Source organism: Sus scrofa, chromosome 8 (assembly GCF_054392235.1).
Source record: "Sus scrofa isolate SSC_HxYL_T2T_F1_AM1 chromosome 8, Sscrofa_HxYL_maternal_Yorkshire_Landrace_v2.0, whole genome shotgun sequence".
Taxonomy (NCBI): domain Eukaryota; kingdom Metazoa; phylum Chordata; class Mammalia; order Artiodactyla; family Suidae; genus Sus; species Sus scrofa.
The window spans coordinates 137,608,265-137,629,248 of NC_139390.1; the positions used below are offsets into that span (position 1 = coordinate 137,608,265).

General features: G+C 43.8%; 1 protein-coding gene across 1 annotated transcript; it reads right to left on the minus strand.

Annotated features, from left to right (window-relative positions):
* Positions 1-2,656: 2,656 nt before the first annotated feature.
* On the minus strand, positions 2,657-14,454 carry MEPE (matrix extracellular phosphoglycoprotein). The gene is made up of 4 exons (XM_021101771.2): positions 14,401-14,454; positions 10,836-10,889; positions 9,764-9,856; positions 2,657-4,393 (listed from the first exon to the last, which is right to left on the minus strand). Exons 1-4 carry the CDS (start codon positions 14,452-14,454, stop codon positions 2,930-2,932), a joined length of 1,665 nt encoding a protein of 554 aa, XP_020957430.2. The 3' UTR covers positions 2,657-2,929.
* Positions 14,455-20,984: the final 6,530 nt, after the last annotated feature.

Sequence of the window (20,984 nt, forward strand, 5' to 3'; positions counted from 1 at the left end):
TATATGTGTCTCTATACACACACACATTCATATATAGTGAGTATTATGTATTATGTCTGTCTCTGTGCCACATGGTAGTACAGTGAGTATTTAAGAGCAGAGACTGGAGCCTGACTGCTTGGACACAACTCCTAGCTTACTAGATGGATCATTTACAAACAGTTCTGTGCCTCAGTGTCCTCATCTGTAAATGGGGATACTGCTGCTACTACCAGTAGGTATCATAGGGTGGATGTGTAGATTAGAGGGTTTAACAGACAATGGCACAGGTTAGCCATTATTTTTTGTGTGTATCTGATGTATTCCATAGCTTACAGCTTTTATTTATGAAAAACACTTTCTGTCTACCCAGCATGGGAGTTTAAATTTTTGGAAGATATTGACTCGTATGCACTTGCGTTGTACCGATTATTCAACTCAGGGATCGAGGTTTGGTACAGAAAGTGCCAGCCATGGTTTCTGCTGGGTGGGAACTTGGATGTCAAAGAGACAAGAGAAATAATTCACGCTTTTCTCACTCTAGTCTCTGTCTCTCTCACTCTTCTTCTCTTAGCCCTTCTCTTTGGGAAGACTGTCAGCAATGGAGACGCGTATCCACCAGGAATTCAATTCACCTATCAATAACCAAAAAAATAATAATAGCTGCTTCACCGAGAATCGTGAGGGCAGGAGGCTGATGGGGCTGGTTCAGAAGCACCTCTGTGATTCTTTTGTATTAGAAAACCTACTTCTGTCTATCTCGTTTACTTTCACCCTGCTATCACATTCCACTTCTGACATTAGATGTGTGGGGTTTTTTTCCCCCACACCAAGCACGTCTGTGACACCAGCTGAGTGTCCCACAATTTTAACTCATTTCTTTCTTTTCTTTTAGGGCCACAGCCACAGCATATGGAGGTTCCCAGGTTGGGGGTCGAATCGGAGCTGTAGCAGCCAGCCACAGTCACAGCACCGTGGGATCTGAGCTGTGTCTGTAATTTACACCACCGCTCATGGCAACATCGGATCCTTAACCAGCTGAGCAAGACCAGAAATCAAACCCGCCTCCTCATGGATACTAGTCAGATTCGTTACTACTGAGGCACAATGAGAACTCGTTTCTGACACTATCTACCCAGAGGTAGCTTCAGATCCCACAGATTATGGGCTGAGCCTCATAAGACTGCTCCCCTCTCCCACTTCAAATGCCAATTTCAAGTCCAAGTTGTCATTTGTGCTTCTGACCTCTTGCCTATAGATCAGAAGTTCCCAAGACCCCCTCCTGGGGTTCCATCCGTTTACTAGAGTGGCTCACAGAATTGAGAAACACAGTTTATTACTGTTTACCAGTCTTCTGTAAAAGGATATGGAAGGGGTTACAGAAGAACATCCAGATAGAAGAGGTGCACAGGGCAGGTCGCGTGGGAGGGACGGGAGCGTCCATGCCCTCTGCAGGTGAGCTGCTCTCCTAGCCCCTCCGTAAGTCCACACACCTGGAAGTGCTCTGAACTCCATACTTTTGGGATTTCTATGGAGGCTTCATCACACAGGCAAAATCAACTGTAAACTCCATGTCCAGCCCCCGCTCCTCCTTGGAGAATGGTGGGGGTGGGGTTGAAAGTCCCAAGCTTCTAATCCTGGCTGGGACTTTCTGGTGACCAGCCGCTGTCCAGGAGCCCATGCAGAGACACCTTGTTAGAACAGAGATGCTCCAGGTGCTCTGATCACTTAGGAAGTCACAAGGGTTTTAGGAGCTCTGTGCCAAGGAACTGGGTCAAAACCAAATATTAGAACAAAAGATGCCCCAATGGGCTCTTATTACTAAGTAAATTACAAGGTTTTTAAGAGCTCTGTGTCAGGAACTGGGGGCAGAGACCAATGTGTATATTTTCTGTTATCTAGCATCCGTGCTTCATGGTCACAAAATGGCTGCTGCGCCTCCAGGTGTCATGTTGATATTAAACAAAAAATAAAGCAAGAAAAGAGGAAGGGTGGTTTTAACTATATAAGCTCTCTTACCAAAAAAGAGAAAAAGCCTTCCAGAACCCTGCTCCCCTCTCTGACCAGGAGGCTCAGGGCTAATTTCCAGAATGGTGTTACAAGGCTGTTAACTGGAAAAGCATCTACACTAAAGGTCAGAAAAAAGGAATAAGCCTGAGGTGATTTGGGCTCAATCAATGACTATTATCTACGAAAGTACATCTTTGTCTTGGCTTTGCATTTGTGCTTCTCCTTCTCAGATTCTCCCTGTTTCTCTCCCTCCAGCCCATCCCCCTCTTTGTCTAGAAGGAGGTAGAATTAAAAGGGATAACAAGGAAAGTTGCTTCAGGAAATAAAATTTGCCTCATAAGAAGTTATAAACATGCAACTTAGGAAAGAGGGCAGAAGGACGTGAAGCAGGATGTCTTTATGGGAGAAGAGGACTCCGGAGGAAAAAGGAAACACTGGCTTAAGCAGAGTGGGATGAAGGGAGGCTTTATCCAGTGGATTAATTTCCGAACACTGCCTTTGTTAGAGGCAGAACTAGTCTCCTTGCATCTGAAATGAAGCAACGCAGACAACAGACTTTCTGATAGATCATTTAATTACAGATTATCCTATGAGAGAGAATGTTTTTCAGGCTGACAGAGCAAACAACAAAGGAAGGCTTTTGTGACACCCATAACCTATTTTTAGATGATACCTCTTCAAATGTTACCTATTCCATGAATTCTTAATGAATTTTTTTCTTTAAAAAAGCGGCATAACTTTGAACAGAATTTTATAAAGTACCATGATTTTGAATAGGATTTCATGCTATAGCCAGTGAAGTAGCATCCGTTCTCCCAGGAGGTGGGGTTTCTTGACTAAATTCCCGGCTCTGTTCTCCATCCAATGCGATCAGGTGGCTCCACTTTACACCACAAGTCACAGGTGACCAAGTATTCAACCTGTATCCCGCTGGGAGTGTCTAGTCACCATCGCTCTCACTGGAACTGCCACTGTCAGAGGATTCACTGCTGTCATGCTTTCTCGGGGGGTGAAACCTCCTGTTGGAAGGGGGCTTTCTGTACCCCCAGGAGCCTTTCCTTTGTGACATACCCTTACTCCGCGTATAATTATTTTGTCTGTAGTGTACATCGTGATTTTTTCTGCCATGTGTTATTATGGTCCCCTCATTGTTGGGGTCGCTATGGGAACCCATTTCATTTTTGATGTTGTTATCAAGACCGCGAGAAGGAGTGAGCTGACCCTGACCTTTGCCCTTACTGGGAAAGCTTTGTTTTTCACTCGAGGTCACTTGACTCCTGTCAGAAGGTCCCGGACCTTTCCTACTGCTGCCTTTGCCGTATTTGGGAATTTCATTATAATTCGTACTTTCAGCTCCATCACTGCTGCCACCTTTTCGTTTATCTTTTGAGGGTGCATGAGGGTAATGAAACTCTATTTTCCCTTGATGAGCATTTTGGCTGCTGCCACCCACTCTGTTTCCTTCTTTCCCAGGGAGTTTCTTGAAATCAGTGCTCCCTGTGATGCCATTGCCGCCCTCCACCAGGCTCACGTCGGCACCATTTGCCTCTTTGGCTGTTTTACCCCTGGTTCCAATGGTATCTCTGCCATTCCCTTCCTTCTCTGGGATCTCATTAGACCCTGGCCCTCTTGCATCAGGATGAATGGTCTCAGCTTCACTTGGGCTGGAAAACTCTGTTTGAATGTCTGTACCTTCTCGATCAGGACCAGTAGCTTCTCCTTTACCAGAAAGGTCCTTAAAAGGGGGGCCATCTCCACTGAAAGGAGAAATATCATTGTCCCCCCTCCCTTGAAGATCTGGGTAACCACTGCCTTCGAAATCACTGGGGACTTTTTTGACTTTGGGGAGCTGTTTTAGGTAGTTGGTGTTGTGTTGGAGACGGTGGGGACTTCTGCTTTTTGCTGGAATATTCTGGGGTTGGGAATCTCTTGGATGATTCTTCTTAATATTCGATGGGGCTTTCGCATAGTTGGCAGCTGCTGGAATTTTGCTTAGAACATTCCTGGGTTTGTTCTCTTTGTTTTCTTCCCCCAAGAGCTCAATCACAGCCCCTGGCTCCATTGCATGTTGCATGTGATTTCTGATGAGAGCTGCGCCATACTCTTCTTGGTCCTGTAGTTTGCTGAGAGCGCTGTTTCTGTCTTCGGCCTTGTGGTTCTCAGAGGATTTAGGATAAATGGCCATCTTTAGGTCATTTGGGGCATTTTCTTTGTTTCCAATACTCTGGTCTTCATTCATTGTCTTTCTATTTCCAATAAGATTTTGGGCTTTAGTGCTTTTGTTATTTTCACTGTTTCCAGGAAGCGACAAGTTTTTCCCTTTTTCCTGGCCAGTGTTTTCTGTAGGTGCTTCTCTCTTGCCAGAATGGGGAAGAGCAATATCGCCTTTATTTTTTTCTTCCTGCTAAGGTGTAATTTTCCACATAAAGTCATTATTTTATGTTCAACTTTTAAAATGTAATCATTCTTAGGCAATACTAATAATTTAAAACAACCCCGCTGTATACTTCATAAAAAGACTATTAACTCAGTAGGGGTTTGATGGTAGAGATAATTCTGGAATGGCAAAGCAGGGTTCATGGAGAAGGAAGAAGGAGCAAGGATTGAAGGGTGGGTAAGATTCAAATATATGGAAGGAAAATCGTGAGGCTATCTTAAGAATAAGTGGCATATTCAAATGTTTGGAAATAGGAAACATTTGAAAAATAAATAAAATTACAAGGTTGGAGTAGAGAAATCCTAAAGAAGAGAATCCTAAAGAGAGAAATAAATTTGGAAATACAGATTAGGGCCTGATACTGAATTTCAGGAGGACAGAGTATGATCCTTGTCTTGTGACTAGTGAGCCAGGGTAAGGGAAATGGAGTTTCTTTCTTCCTTCCTTCCTTCCTTCCTCCCTACCTCCTTCCCTCTCTCTCTTTCTTTCTTGCTTTCTGGATTTTTTAGGGCCACATCCACAGCATGTGGAGGTTCCCAGGCTAGGGGTCCAATGGGAACTGCAGCCACCGGCCTACAGCAGAGCCACAGCAACGCGGGATCTGAGCCGCGTCTGCAACCTACACCACAGCTCACGGCAACGCCAGATCCTTAACCCACTGACTGAGCAAGGGCAGGGATCGAACCCACAACCTCATGGTTCCTAGTCGGATTAGTTTCTGCTCTGCCGGGAACTCCCTGGATTTCATCTTTCAAGTGTGATTACGTTCTCATTCTTTCTCCTCCCCCACCGCCCCTTCTCTCAGCTTTTGCCTTGGTCCTCAAGGGTGTAAATATTTTCCTCTCTTCCTTTTTTTTAACAGAAAAAAAAAAAAAAAAAAACATAAGCAGAAGAATCCAGGGAATACTCAGCTTCTGACATCCAAACAAAGGATTTTGCCCCAAGTGTTGGTGACCCTAGCTGTTGTCTGAAAACGGATTCATTAATTTTTATTGTCTTCTTCTTTTTTCATGTAATAAACCAAATGTGATAGTCCAGATCAATAGTTCTCAAATTTAGCACTGGTCAGAACTATTTGGAAGGCTTCCTAAAACGAACTCTCCCCACTGGCCAGAGTTTCTGATTCCGTGGACTGGGGATGGGGATCTGGCATGTGCCTTTATGACAAGTTTCCAGCTGACATTGATGCTGCTGATCTGTAACCACCTTTCGAGAATTACTCTTCTTGATCACACATTGAAATAATGGGAGGTCTAGACAAGAAAAGTCCCTGAGAGAATAATGAGATGGAAAAGAGAAAGGAGAGAAGAGTAGCTCAGTGGATCCCTTTTGGGGGGAAGGTCTGTAAACATGGTGCCTCATAGGCTGCACGCTGCCAACCTGAAGTGCAGCCAACGTGCAAGGAGCTAGAACAATGTGGTCAAGAAGAAAGAGGGGCTGGGATGGAAGTGGCCCAGGCCACTCACTGTTTCTCTGAGAGTGCCCAGGAACTTTCCAGAGGGAATGAAGTGGCTCTTAAAAAGCAATGCATCCTTCCCCTACCAAAAGTAAGGTCCATTTCTGGTTTCTCCACCTCCTTGAACCTGGGCCGGCTTGTGATGTGCTTTGCCCAGTGGGCCAATGGTGGAGTGAGAGTGGGTCTAGGAAGCCTGGAAGCTTCTGTGCTTGCCTCCTGGAACTCAGGGATTGTACAGTGTACCCAGGGAATCATGAGAAATAGTAAACGGAATTGTTATTTAAAAAAAAAATAAACTTTTAAAAAGGAGCAATGCAGATGGAGCATGTGTACTAGGAACAAATGTGAGTTATGCACAAACAAAGACGGATCTGTAGTGTCCATGGGCACCAAGAGAGGCTGGGTCACTGCTGCCCCTGCCCCTCCCCAGACTGGGCTGTTTGGTCCTAAGCTATTGGAGCCAACATTGCCTTAGGCTTCCAGCAGGGGGCAGTGGTACACAAGTGGTCACGCAACGTTTTCCGGTCCATGTCTGAGGACCCCATGTCTTCCTCCCCACTCTGGCGCCAGCCACGTTTGTGCCCATGGCATGTGGTGGATGGCATAACCCACGCCCTGCTCCCTGCTGTGTGTGCATGCCACCTTAAGGGAGAAGGAAGGACCTGAGCCTTTTTATCCAAAAGAAACTGAAGGACATACTTAAAGAACTATTTCAATGATGAGAGAACCTTAAGTTTAAATGGATCAGATTTAAATTAATTTCCTTTCCCCTTTTATTAGCCCACGGGTTGGCACTCTTGAGACACCGAGCAATTCTAGGCAGGATAAACAACATGCTTTTCCTCCACCTCAAACTTGTAGAGGGAGCAAAAATTTACACCCCCACGACCTAGGCCTGGGAACTGGTGGGTAACATGAAATCAAAATAAGAGATTTTATTGAGGCATTGGGCTATGGAAGAAGCTGGGCTGGTTGCAACCTGTTCTGATCAATCTCTGAGGACTTCTTAAGTGGCAGAGGCAATAGTCCTACAGGGGGTGTGTGTGGGGGGGGCAAGGTGAGAGGGGCTGCCGAGAGGTCATATTCAAGGGTTTGCACAGACATGTGCTTTGTAAAACCCGGGACTCCAGGGACAAGGATATGGTTTTATTTTGTAGGGGATGCAGAGCTAGTGAAGGTGCATGAGCAGGAGATTAACCACATGAAAATCAGAGATGCAGGAGGAATTGTGGTGATGAAGAACAGTCAGGGGGAGGCTGCCATGTCCATGGAGCTGAATAATGTTGGAAGCAGTGGGGAGCTGTTTCATCAGCTCATGTTTCAACCTCAAGATACAAACTGTTTACAGAAGTCTCCTCTATTTTCACAAAGCTGGCTAATATGCCGTACATAATCTTGCAACATGTGCTATCTTTAAGACATAACTTAAATGACTTATTTGGGGGAGTTATCATGATTCATTGATCTTCCAAACTGGCAGGTGGATCCTGAAACTAGGAAAGAGTTTCTCATGAGGAAATAGAAAATAGAAAAATTTTAGAGTGAATTATTTCTGAATGAAAAAGAAACATTCGACTTTTTTTTTTTTTTTTTTTTTTGACTGCACCCACAGCATGTGGAAGTTCTCAGGCCAGGGGTCGAACCCGTGCGCAGAAGCAACCCAAGCCACTGCAGTGCTAATGCCAGACCCTTAACCCACTGTGCCACTTGGGAACTCCACACATGACATTTTAAGACATTAAATCTTGGAAAGTTGTCCGTAGACATTTATATTTTCCGTTACAACTAAGTTCATTTGCTCACTGGTCTCTTTTGAGTTAGACAAATGCATTATAATAATCCCTTAATTTTTTCCCTTTCCAGAGTTCCTATCATGGCTCAGTGGAAACAAATCTGACTAGGACCCATGAGGACACAGGTTTGATCCCTGGCCTTGCTCATCTGGCATTGCTGGGAGCTGTGGTGTAGGCTGCAGACACAACTTGGATCTGGCATTGCTGTGGCTGCAGTATAGGCCGGTGGCTACAGCTCTAATTAGACCCCTAGCCTGGGAACTTCCATATGTTGTGGGTGCAGCCCTAAAAAGACAAATAAAGAAACAAAAATTAATGGCTTAATTAATTTTTTCCTTTCCTTCCTATTCTGAAGTGGGAAGTTCTGTTTTCTCTTCGGTGCTTTTGCTGCTTTTAAAACAGTAGCACGTATACTAATGTGCTGTGCACATTTCTTGAAAGACTGAGTACATTTCTTTCATAAATAAAAACATGAAACAACTTTTAAAATGTGGTATGTGATGGTCCGTCGTTTTTTGCACTTGCTTATGTCAAATGACTTCTGCTTGCATGTTGACTGTGTGACGGTCGTAGAGTCAAAACATCAATTGGCTGATCTGCTTTCCTAACTCTGTGCCTTGGCTCTTATTATTCTCTTCATGAGAACAGCCTCTCCCACTCAACCGTTTGCTCAAAGCTTTCTCAGCCTCCTAGGCCTAGCTCAGTTATTTCCATGTCACATAGCTTTCCTTGAACACCAGACTAAGAACTAATCTTTTCTCCTCCAAGCCCTGAAGCACGATTTTTCTTTTTTTTTCTTTTTTTTTTTGTTATCACTCACAGAGCATTTTGCACATTCTGTCTCAGGTTATTATATATATTATTATGTATATAATTATATATTATGTATATTATATATATATAATTGGACCCCAGGCTAGGGGTCCAATTAGAGCTGTAGCCACCGGCCTACACTGCAGCCACAGCAATGCCAGATCCAAGCTGTGCCTGCAAAATATATATATATATATATATATATATATATATATATATATTAGGGCCACACCTGCAGCACATGGAGGTTCCCAGGCTAGGAGTCCAACCGGAGCTGTAGCTGACAGCCTACACCACAGCCACAATCACACCAGATCTGAGCTGCATCTGCAACCTACACCACAGCTCACGGCAACGCCAGAGCCTTAACCCACTGAGGGAGGCCAGGGATCGAACCCACATCCTCACAGATCCTAGTTGGGTTTGCTACTGCTGAGCCACAAGAGGAACTCCTGTGATCATTTTTGTAAATGCCTTTTTTTATTTCCCAACTCTAAAATCCTGGAGAGAAAACATTTTCTCAGTCACTTTGTCTCACAGAGTATCTTGCACAATAGAATGAGCTTAACACCTATTTGTTACAACCAGTAAGTTTAAAAGGCAATGAGCCTAAGAGCTGAGTCTACAGAACAAAGTAACATTCTGAAGGGGAACTACTACTTTCATGGGGAATGAAGCCAGATTTGGAGAAAGCAAACAGTCCTTTTGCTGATGGCATTTGAAACTATTTCTGGCTCTTTGGCCAATGAATCTACAAAAAGGACTGAGTGAAAAGAAAGATTGTTTTATTCCAATGAAAAGGCCCTTCTTGTTTCTCTTCCGAGAATCCTGACACAGATGTCGTCATCTGTGGAGTGAATTTAAGGGACACTAAAGTGTGTCCCATTTTAGGGCCGAATGATTTCCGTCTAATCGCTCCCCCTTCGTGAGCACAGAAGGTAGAAGACATCCAGAAAACCTCCTTCTAAAGGATCAGATTTGACTCAGAAGCAATAACATGAAAAACTCATGCCTGTCCAGGGCACCGCACCACACCTGCATGCCAGGTCCCGGGCACACAGGGGCCCATCAGTGCCCATCAGTGCCAGGAAGACCGGGCACAGGGTTCCATAGCAGAGACACCCCAGGAGCCTGGGACCCTGGGGGAGGGGGCAAAGCACCAGCCACATGCAGAAAGCCCAGAACAGGTGGATATAAATGTTGTCCCCCCTGCACTTTGTCCCGGAGTTAATCCAGCGTTTAGCTCATGATGAGAATCCCTAGGATGGCGCTTACCTTCATGCCAGTTTGATTTTTCCTCCCAGATGATGTGTAAACGTACTTAAAAATATAATACCCGTGTTTCTCATGGTGGCCCTTGTAGGTGATCTACAAAAACACAACATTATATTAAGATGGGTTTCTCTCCTCCTAGGAAGTTTTGCTTCTCTCTCTTTTTGGTTGTGCAAGAATATTTTTAACTTTTTAAGTCCACTTTCTGCATCTGACAAATGGTAGTACTTCTGATAACCACAGGGGGGCGCGGGTCAGCCAGCTCCCGAGGATAGCAGCTGGCTCTTCTCTTTTCTTGCTGTCTGGAAATCTGTTTTCCCTGAGAATGACGGTCAAACTGCTCTCTCTCCTGGAGTGTATCAAGTTTATCAGCAAATTTCAGTGGATATGGAGCCCTGAGAAATTTGCTCAAGTGGGAGGGGACAGGGGATGAGGAGGAAGGCAGATTTTGCAGGATTCACGCTGACGTCAAATTGGCAAACCTCACAGTGGAACCTTCGGGCTCCTAAGTGTGTGGTTTTTGCCTTTGTCATTTTCAGCTGCGATAGAGAACAGAAGATTGTTGGGTTTTAGGACAGACTTTTCTGAGACTGCCAGGAGGAACCGTGGTAGGCAGAAGCAGGCTGCAATTGGGTGACCTGAAAAACTCAGGGTTCTTGTTTAACTTTCTGGATGCACATGGAAAACCATCGCCAAGGGCGCAGAATTCCCCATGAAGGCTCCTTAATTCACTTCCCTTTGTTTCCCTCCTCACTTATCACTTTGCTCTCGCGTGCATGGGTGGGAAAATATGGCTTTCTAATAGCAATATTATTATTGCTAATAATAATAACTAGAATTTTTACTCATGCCTCTGAAGGAAGAAATCACATCAAAGAGAGACAAATTCCCATTCAGAAGGCTTTTCTCTTTTCTTCACACAGGATGTGAATACAAGGGCCAAAATTATGTTGTTTAATTTTCCATCTCCGTCCTAGGTACACAAGAACATTTTGACAGTGAAAATTTTCCTCCTATTGACTTTTCTCTTGACAGAGTTGGAAGGGGTGTGTTTGAGAAGAATAATTCTGTTTACCCTCTGTTTTTCCACACAGTCGTGCTTCGCTTTCTCAGCCTGTGGTTGAAAGGTCTGAAAGGAGGAAACAAGAAATAAAACTTCACGGCAAACATTTCTTCTTTCATTCATTTCGTCAAACAATAAACATGTCCTTTATTTTTCTCTCCCTGGGGTGTATTAGTCAATGTGGAAAATCATTCTAACCAAAAGAAGACGGAAGCACGAGTCGCATCTGTTCCCGAATTGAAGGAATCCTGAGGCCACTGTTCCTTCCCTGGAGGGGACAGGGCACTCTTCGCTACAGAGCCACCTTCGAGCGCCAGAGGATGGGGTGGCACTGCAGGTGAAAAAGCTTGGATGTCATTGGCATCCCCTGAAAAAGGTTTTACGGGCACACCAGGCGTGTTCAGTATCAGTGAGCCAAAACCAGAGCCCAGCGATGGGGGTTGCACGTGCCCTGATTGCACAGGTTCCGTGCTTTGCTATTGGAGTTAAGAAGTGATGCTCCCGATGGTCCCGCAAGAGTGAAACCACAGCCCTGCGCCTCCAGGAAGGAACACACCTGAGGCTGGGACTCGATTGTTGCTAGGCGCCTGGGCCGTTGTGTCCTTCAGGGAAAGGGAACCAAGGTAGCCTGCAGATTGTGACAAAGGCTCTCTCTTGATCTGACATGGAAGCATCAAAATATCTTGAAGGGACCTGGCTGGGGGGGTAAGAGGTAGCTACAGAACAGAGAATGTTCAGAAACTAAAAAGGGGTAGATGCAGGTGGCTCATTTCAGGCTCTGGGGATGCAATTTAGGTGTCACAGGAGAGCGAGCAGAGGAGAACCTGCAATCCTGGGGCAGGCTTGCCAGGGAAGGACGAGACGTGACCTTCCTGCGTTCTCCGCATTTTCTTATTTATTTTTCTTTATTTCCTTATTTCGTTTTGAAATTCCTAGGTTATCTCAGATGCGACAAGAGGAACCAGTGGGTGGCGCTGGCCGTATCTGAATGCACAGGCGGAAGCAGGCATCCGGATGCTGTCGGTGGGACCAGAGAGAGATTTGGTTCCCTCAACGGAATGATGAAATCAAGAAGCTCTGTCCACCTAGAGGGTGTTCTGCCTGAGAAAATCTTAAAATTCTGCATTTCCTCGCAATACAATATTGGTAACCAGCCTGCTTGCTTTCAGGGGCTAAGCTTCTCCTGTTCTCTCCAGGGTGGATTCCCCCCCTACAAGCCACATTCTCCAAGCTCCTCGGCCATCCGACTTCAGTCTGGGTTAGGCTGCCGGGAGGTCTGCCCTGAGACTGGAGGGTGAAGGAGAAGGAAGCCCAGGGTCTCCTTTTACTGGAGACAGCCTCTTACCAGTCCAGAGACGGCAGAAAAAAATCTGCCCACAGATCTTGTTAAAGTAACCCTAATCTTCCTGGTTAAGGAAGATAAGGACTTCCTAGTCCTAGTTAGACGATCCTTCACCCAAACCCCTTTGTCTTATCAATTCTTCACAAATGTATCGTTTCTTTGTCTAAAAGGCATAAGAGCTTCCAGCTCTGGTCCCTTCTTCATGTCCTCACGTCCTTGTGAAGACTTCCATGTACCTGTAAAATTTTAATAATATATGTATATATCTCCTGTTCAGCTGTCAGTTTTAATTTTCAGACCCAGCCAGGGACCCAAAGAGGGTTGAGGAAAAGCTTTCTCCCCCCGACAGAGTGAATTTGGATTCTAATTCCAAAACATATGGAAGTGACTTGGGATGTAGATACCACATATCTGCTACTAAATAATTTAAGCAGGTGCTCAAATAGAACCTGTGTCTGGAAGAGAACATCACGTTTGGGCATCTGTAATTCCACCTTTGTCTCTGCGTCCTCACCAGACCTCTCTCATTTGGAATCAGCACCCCCACTCCTTCAGCCCCCGCCCCTGAGTGGCCGTTCTCCAGCCCTTGAATGTGGCCCGAAAGCGGAGACGGTGTTTCTCTTGGGGGGAAGAAGGCTGGCACCCTCTCTGGACCAGGGGTCCCTGAGGGATGTTGACAGAGCGCCTTTACTGGAAAATGGTCAGAAGAGTGCCACTCTAGCTCTTCTTCGGGGTGTGTGGCTCGAAATAGACTCGTCCTCAGCTGGCGGGATGGAGCTGGGTCAGCAGGACCCACTCTGTCCACACCATGTCTAAGCACCGGCCTCTGGGGCCCTGGCGGAGCTGAGTGGGTTGTGTGCAGTGGCCCGGGCGTGTCTATTTTTAGCCTCCCACAGGACTGGGAGAGCACGTGTGCTGAGAAGGGACTTGCTTGCCTTCATTTCTTGCTTTCTATTTTTCCTTTTTAGGGCCACAGCCGCGGGATGTGGAAGTTCCCAGGCTGCTGGCCTACACCACAGCTCATGGCGATGCCAGAGCTGAGCCACATCTGGGACCTACACCACAACTCATGCCAACATTGGATCCTTAACCACTGAGCGAGGCCAGGGATGGAACCACATTCTCATGGATCCTAGCTGGGTTCTTAAGCTGCTGAGCCGCAGCGGGAACTCCACTTTGCTCAATTTCTGCTGTCCTCACTGGTTGGCATAGTTCCTCCCTGTCACTGGGTTCCCCAGTTGGTTACCCACTCTCTCAGGACCTGTGTGACAACGGAATGACCGCTCGTTTCCACGGTCCTCCAGTGGCAAAGGTTAAGATGTTTTGCAGGCATTTTCTAGTTAGCACGGTGTCTCCTTTACAGAAAATAGTGGTGAACAGTCAGCACTTTCACCAGATGAGTTAGTTGCATCCTGAGTGCTCATCCGGGAGAGTCAGAGGAAAGAAAAGTCACGAAGGGAAACTGGAGCTCGATTTGGGCGAAGCTTAAGGGGACTTTTCCCATCTTAACCTCGCAGATGAAGAGAAATTCACTAGCAGGCTCTCACAGGGTTGGGGTGCTGCAAGAATTACAGAAAAGCTCGAGTCTTGTTGTGCTGTCTTGTAGTTATAAAGTCTAGTTGCTTCATTGAGCATTCTAGTTGATTCTTTCAGTTTTCAGTAAAATATTGACACCTTCTTTTGACATATTAGCATTTGGGGACCTGAACAGTTGCTTGTTAGCATGAGCTGATTGATTTTCTCAATCAAATTGGTTTTCTCAAAAATAGTCTTTCTGCATCTACCCACCCCAAACTCCCTGTCCATCAAGGTCCTTCTGTATAGCACAGGGCACTATATCCAATCTCATGGGATAGAACATGACGGAAGATAGCGTGAGAAAAAAGACTATGACAAAATATAACTGGGTCACTATGCTGTGCCGCAGAAATTGATACCATAGTGGAAATCAACTGCGCTTTAATAAAAATAAATTTAAAAATAAAACAAACCGAAATATTCTTTCTGGTGTTTCTCTAAAGGCAACATGTGGGCATCTTTTAATTCTTCTCACATGTTTGTTGGGGCCTCCTTGGTGACAGACATTTGTGTCAAGTGCTAAATGCTTCCTCTTTGGTACTTTATTGTAAGTGAATTAGGTAAAGGCTACTCATTTTAAAAGACATTGTTTAAAAGAAAAATAGATACAGAGAGCAAGCGATTATATAATGTGTAACTGAATTCATAAATGCTTACTGGTGCCGCCCAGGTCAGACTGAAAAGGAAGAGTCCCAAACAGACGATTCGCATCTTTGAGAATCTCTGTGAAAAGACAATTATGTTTTTCCCTAAAACATTGCCAGTTATGCACTGCAGCCGTAACTCTAAATAAAACACAAAAGTCTATACACACATCCTTCCCCTTAGCAGTCCATTCCCTTTTGTTTAAAAAAAAAAACCAAACTATGCATACTTTATATCCAAGTGTAGAAACTTTAAGAAATTTCATGTCTAATTATTTCAAGGTGAAAATGAAAATTGTCCAATATTATTAAAACAATGAAGTCAAATAGAAATGGATTTTATGGACATATTTGTTTATTCTATTGTCAGCCCAAATTTCCCTTTTTGTCTTTAGAGAGACCATTTCATTGAATTCTTTCATAATTCAGTTATTTATAGAACTCATTTACATAACTCAGTTAATATAGCAACTCATAACAGACTCTTTAAATGAATCTGCCAGGGTAGCAGACTCTGCTGTGAGGAATGAAAGCTTATTCACTCCTGGCCTAATGCCCGAATAGATATCCTTGTATTCATGGGCGGTGCAGATGAGGTGGGAGCCGCCTGGGGGCTGGAGAGTAGTAATTGATGCACTACTTACATGAATAGCTAACATTCATGGAAATCTGAAATGAGCCAAGCCCTGCTGTAAGCATTTGATGTGTATTTGGTTAACTGAGCCTCACAGGGACCCTGCGGAGTTAGGAGGCATTCCTATTTCTGTTTTATAGATTAGGAAATAGACACAGAGTCAAACAACTTGTCCCAGAATTCCCAGGTCTTAAGGCGCAGAACCAGGATTAGTCTCAGGCAATGGAGCTTTAGGGCCAGACTCCTGGCTACCTTGAATAAGTTTCTATTCTTTCATGGTATTACAGAAAAAGCTGCATGTAGTTGATTTAAATGTAAATCATATTATGAGAGTGGGATCAACAAAATGATGTTTAAAACACCAACAGTCAGGGCCAAAGGAACACGTTTATACTTTGGTAAATATACTAAGAGGATCTAGCACATTCATTTAAATCAAGTTGCCATTAGATTGAAAAAGAACATTGGCATATAACCTTGGATTTCTACCCTGTTGATTTTGATATTACGTACTTTGCTCACTACCACACAGACACACAGCAACCAACATGAGAAGTGAAAATTTACACCACTCTTCCACATTACCTGAGAGAATATCCTTCGAGGAAAAATAATCTAAATACTTGCAGTCTAACTATTTCGAGTTAAACATTTTTATTTGGAGAAATGAAGATAACTTTTAAATGTATTCTAAAATCCTGGGTTATTCTCTTCTTTTTTTTTTTTTTTTTAAGGGGGAGAGTGTAGCACCCTCGTTCTTTTAAAATTTTTTTTATTATAGTTGATTTATAATGTTCTGTCAATTTTCACTGTATAGGAAAGTGACCCAATTTTTTATATCTATCTCTTCTAAATTAATACAATCTTAAGGACCTTCATGCTAACCACAATTCAGCTTCCAAGCATTTTAGAGATCAGGACAGAACAAGTCAGCCATCAAATGACTTAGTGCTGATGAGTAGAAATATCAGCAAGGACGAGGTTTGAGGGTATAAATACGACACATTATCCTCGTTCTGCGTTGCCAGCAGAGGTATAGAGCGAAAATGAAGTTGCTGAGCTATTGTGTAGCTCAATCCCATTCGTCGTCATATCAGAGAGGAAGCTGCTACCAATCCTTTAGTGTTAGTTGATCATTTCTAGAGCTTGGGAACACACTTTCCTTACACAAAACAGAGCACGGAATAGTACCCAGGTGTGCTCAATAGAGAATACTTGCATCATGCTTTTATTTTCTAAAGCCACCCCCCTACCCACATGGCATGCATCTTAAAAAGATAAACTATGTTATAAAGCTGTTTGCTACCAAGAACATCAAGAGAGCCAGATTACCTGGGATCTCTGGCCTTCAGAATACCTGGCTGCTTCGGCAGGATTAGCAGCCTCTGGGCATTTTGCTGAAATTTAAAGTTTGTTCGAGTTCCCGATGGCCAATCAGCACTGGCTCACTTGGCCCTAGCAAACAATTTGTTACCAGTGCCCACAGATAACCACAGGGGGCAAAGTAATTTTAATCTAAAAATGTTTTTGTGGTGAAAAGCTGCTATCAAATGTTCCAGAAAGTGGGATAAACAGAAAATATAAATACCTCAGCTTGGTAGATTGTGTTGTCAAATAATTAAGAATGATTTCAGAACTATTAATTAGGGCTGACTAAGTCGCAAGTTTATAAATACCCTTTTGTGTAGAAAGTCTATCATTTCCCTTTTGCCTGAATGAAATCCAGCAATATTTGGGGGGGGGGTTGGTAATATTTTATTTTTTTAGTACCCTAATGTGACCACATTTTTTTTAAGTATAGTTGATTTACAGTGTTTCTTCAATTTCTGCTGTACAGCAAAGTGACCCAATCACGCACAGTTCCCTGTACTGTACAGTGGGGCCCCATCGCCCATCCGTTTGAAATATAACAGTTTGCATCCAAAACCCCCACACTACCTGTCCATCCCACTGCCTCCCCTGTCCCCTGAGTAAACATGAGTCTGTTCCCCTTGGCTGTGACCTGCTTCTGTTTTGTTGAGAGGATTGTGCCATATTTTAGATTCCACAAATAAGTGCTATCATATGGTATCTGTGTTTTCTTTCTGGCTTACTTCACTTAGTTTGAGAAGCTCTCATTCCACCTATTTTGCTGCAAATGGCATTAGTTTATTTTTTGTGGCCGAGTAGTAGTCCATGGTGTATATGTACCACATCTTAATCTGTTCATCTGTCGATAGACATTTAGCCACCGCCATGCCGGATCCAAGCTGCATCTGTGACCTAATTTCAGCTTTTGGCAACTCCAGATTCTTAACCCACTGAACAAGGCCAGGGATCAAACCTGCATCCTCATGGACACTCTGTCAGGTTCTTAATCTGCTGAGCCACAGTGGGAACTCCCTAAGTATGGATTTTTCATTGACAATGAAGTGATGTAGCTTGGGTATCTTTGGAGTCAAACACACCTGAGTTCAAATACTGGCTCTACAACTTGGTTACTGTGGTCAGATGCTTAAGCAACTGAATTGAACGTCTGTGAGCCTCAATTTCTCCATCTGAAAATGGGGAGCACACTGATAAGCTAAACTTTGATTGAGTGAATACAACGATCCAGGTACTATTCTAAGTGTGGTACATTAACCCATTTAATGTTTACAACAGCATTAAAACACCTGTAAGTACTGTTTTTTTTTTTTTTTTTGTCTTTTGTTGTTGTTGTTGTTGTTGTTGCTATTTCTTGGGCCGCTCCCGCGGCATATGGAGGTTCCCAGGCTAGGGGTCTAATCGGAGCTATAGCCACCAGCCTACGCCAGAGCCACAGCAACGCGGGATCCGAGCCGTGTCTGCAACCTACACCACAGCTCACGGCAACGCCGGATCGTTAACCACTGAGCAAGGGCAGGGACCGAACCCGCAACCTCATGGTTCCTAGTCGGATTCGTTAACCACTGCGCCACGACGGGAACTCCCATGTAAGTACTGTTATTATCACCTCAATTTTAGTGATGAAACATAAAGCAGTTAAGTGACTTGCTTATATATCTAGCTAGTATTTTTATGTTAGAATTTGTACTTAGGAAATCTGTCTCCAGAGTGAGGTTTGAGGAGTTCCTGTTGTGGCTCAGCTGTAATGAACCCAACTCGTATCCATGAGAACGCAGGTTCAACCCCTGGCTTCGCTCAATGGATTAAGGATCTGGCATTGCGGTGAGCTGTGGTGTCATCTTGCAGACATGGCTCGGATCCCGCATTGCTGTGGCTGTGGCATAGGCCTGCAGCTGCAGCTCCAGTTCTCTTAGTATTATTTTATGGTTTCAGATATTTCTCAAATGTGCTTTCTCTTTGCTTTTCCCTCTTTTCAAAGAATTTTAGTGTGCAAGAAATTTCACCTTCATTTAAGTCATGGGAAAGTGTTTAATTCTATCTTGATGAACCTGTGTTCTACAGAGAAAAAAAATGCATGGAATATTAAAATTTGATTTAGCTACCAGTCCTACCGGGGAGGAAACTGGCAGTAACTAAATATATATGCTCCCAAAGCGAAAACGAATTTAAAGTTCAGAAAGTAAAAATGCAACTTGAGCTTTAAATTTGGAACCTACAATTGACTAAAGCAAAAAAAAAAGGAAAAAAAAAAGAATCTATTCTGGCTGACAGTTTGCAGAGAAGGAACTGTGGAGAAAAGAACCACTTGCAAACCATTTGCCAAGGTTCTGTCAAGTAGAGGTGTTGCTTCTACCCTCTTGAAACATATCCCCTGGGTTGAGCTTGAACTTCAAAAACAGTGTAAGTTTCCTAAATGTTTTTGTGTAATAAAGAGTTTTGCTATAACATTTCTTTTTTTTTTTTTTTTTTTTTTTTGTCTTTTTGTCTTTTGTTGTTGTTGCTATTTCTTGGTTCTTGGGCCGCTCCCGCGGCATATGGAGGTTCCCAGGCTAGGGGTTGAATCGGAGCTGTAGCCACCGGCCTACGCCAGAGCCACAGCAACGCAGGATCCGAGCCGCGTCTGCAACCTACACCACAGCTCACGGCAACGCCGGATCGTTAACCCACTGAGCAAGGGCAGGGACCGAACCCGCAACCTCATGGTTCCTAGTCGGATTCGTTAACCACTGCTCCACGACGGGAACTTCTCATTTCTTAGGAACCAATAGCCAAAGGTTAAAAACCAGGGTTCTGTTAAAAACAAACAAACAAAAAAAGGTCGTTTATTCTCACACTATTTCTATTTAATTGGAAAACAAAACCAAATAAAACAGACTTAGGGAGTTCCCATCGTGGCGCAGCGGAAACGAATCCAACTAGTAACCGTGAGGTTGTGGATTTGATCCCTGGCCTTGCTCAGTGGGTTAAGGATCTGGCATTGCCATGAGCTGTGGTGTAGGTTCAAACGTGGCTTGGATCCTGCATTGGTGTGGCTGTGGTGTAGGCCAGCAGCTGTAGCTCCGATTTGACCCCTCGCCTGGGCATCTCAATATGCCAAGGGTACAGCCCTAAAAAAGTGAAAAAAAAAAAAAAAAAGGTAAAAGCAAACAAACAAAAAAAAAAAACCCAGACTTAGGAAGCAATAGAGAAGAACAGGAAATGGACACAAACTTTCTTTTGGTTCTTGGTTCATGGTTCAGGAACACATATCTTCACCAGTGATGCTCTTAGCCTGGCTTTCCTGGGCCACATGGACACATAGAGTTTCTCCTCAAAGATATTTTTCAGTGACAACATCCATGAAACCTGTTTCACCTCATGCTGGTTCTTTCATTTTTTACCTTTGGTTGATGAGAATAATTAAAATGTGAGCTAACTAGGAACCGACCCTGTCCATCCCAGCTCCTGACACGTCATCCAGGCGTGTCATTTCGTGTTTTTGTTTTGTCTTGTTTTGCTTCCCCATCTATTTCTAGAACCTTCCCTCCATCTTCTCTGTACTTGCGCTCTAGGTCCAAGTGCTTTTGTCTCTCTTTTTAAAACTTAGGGTTGTCGGAACTCTTTTTATCCTCTGGCATCTTGGTCCCCAACTTATTCTGACGCCTACCAGGTAACGCATCTCTTTGCATCATAATGAGCAGCTAGCAGTAAACATAATATATACATTTCCACAGGTTCTAACTAACTGCAATAACTCCCTACTTTCTAGTTTATATACACAGCAGACAGACAGCATTTTGCCTCCTGAATCAGGAGAGGAATTGGGGTCCTTGGTGAACAATCTCCTCCTTACCATATGGACCCTTAAAGACGTGTCAAGACTTCAGGCACTCATAGAAGTATTCATTCCCCACCTCTCTCCAGAATCGAGGGTGTGTTGGGGCTCGCCCTGTTTTTAGCAGAAGAAAACATGTCTGTTTTCAATATGTTCATTCGTGAGTATCAATATTCATCCTAAGTTTAAAAAGGTCACTTTTTAAAATGTCACTTACAACCATCTTTCACATTTACCCCGCCATTATGTTTATTTTTAGTTTTTGTCATTTTTTTTTTTCTCGTAGTGTTTGGGAATTTCAACAGAAGTACATAAACATTTCAGCCCGATACAGAACCACGAAGGGTCACAGAGGCGCGTAAGCCTGACTGTGTTCATTCCTCTAGGCTGTTTGTTTACCCATCAGCTATTACTAGCAAAGAGAAGACATGTCAATATAATTTGCTTTTATTTTTATATGAGAAAGATGTCTTATTACACCTTAGAATGTAATTCAGAGGATGTAGTTAACGTGTAATTATAATGATACCCGCCCTTTCCTTTGGGACACGGTAACATTCTGGAAGTAGCTGTAAAAGTTTATTGTGTGATCTCAAGGGGGAAATACCTCTCATTTTCAAATGGCCCTTTTTGGTGGGTGCTGTTTTGTTGTGTGCCACCAAGTATTCTCTTAAGAGAGCACATATTTTGCCGTAGGTCAGAAATTGGCACAACCTTGCAAATCGACCATATGTTAATAAAAATTTTAAAAATTAAAAAAAAAGAGAGGTGTGGGAGTTCC

What these genes read in the sequence shown, in the direction of transcription:
- MEPE (XM_021101771.2), bottom strand. Translation starts at nt 14,454, where the DNA reads ATGCGAATCGTCTGTTTGGGACTCTTCCTTTTCAGTCTGACCTGGGCG. An exon ending in GTCTGACCTGGGCGGCACCA is followed by an intron (nt 10,890 to 14,400) that starts GTAAGCATTTAT and finishes TCCTCCTTTCAG; the next exon opens with ACCTTTCAACCACAGGCTGA. An exon ending in ACTGTGTGGAAAAACAGAGG is followed by an intron (nt 9,857 to 10,835) that starts GTAAACAGAATT and finishes GTGTTTTTGTAG; the next exon opens with ATCACCTACAAGGGCCACCA.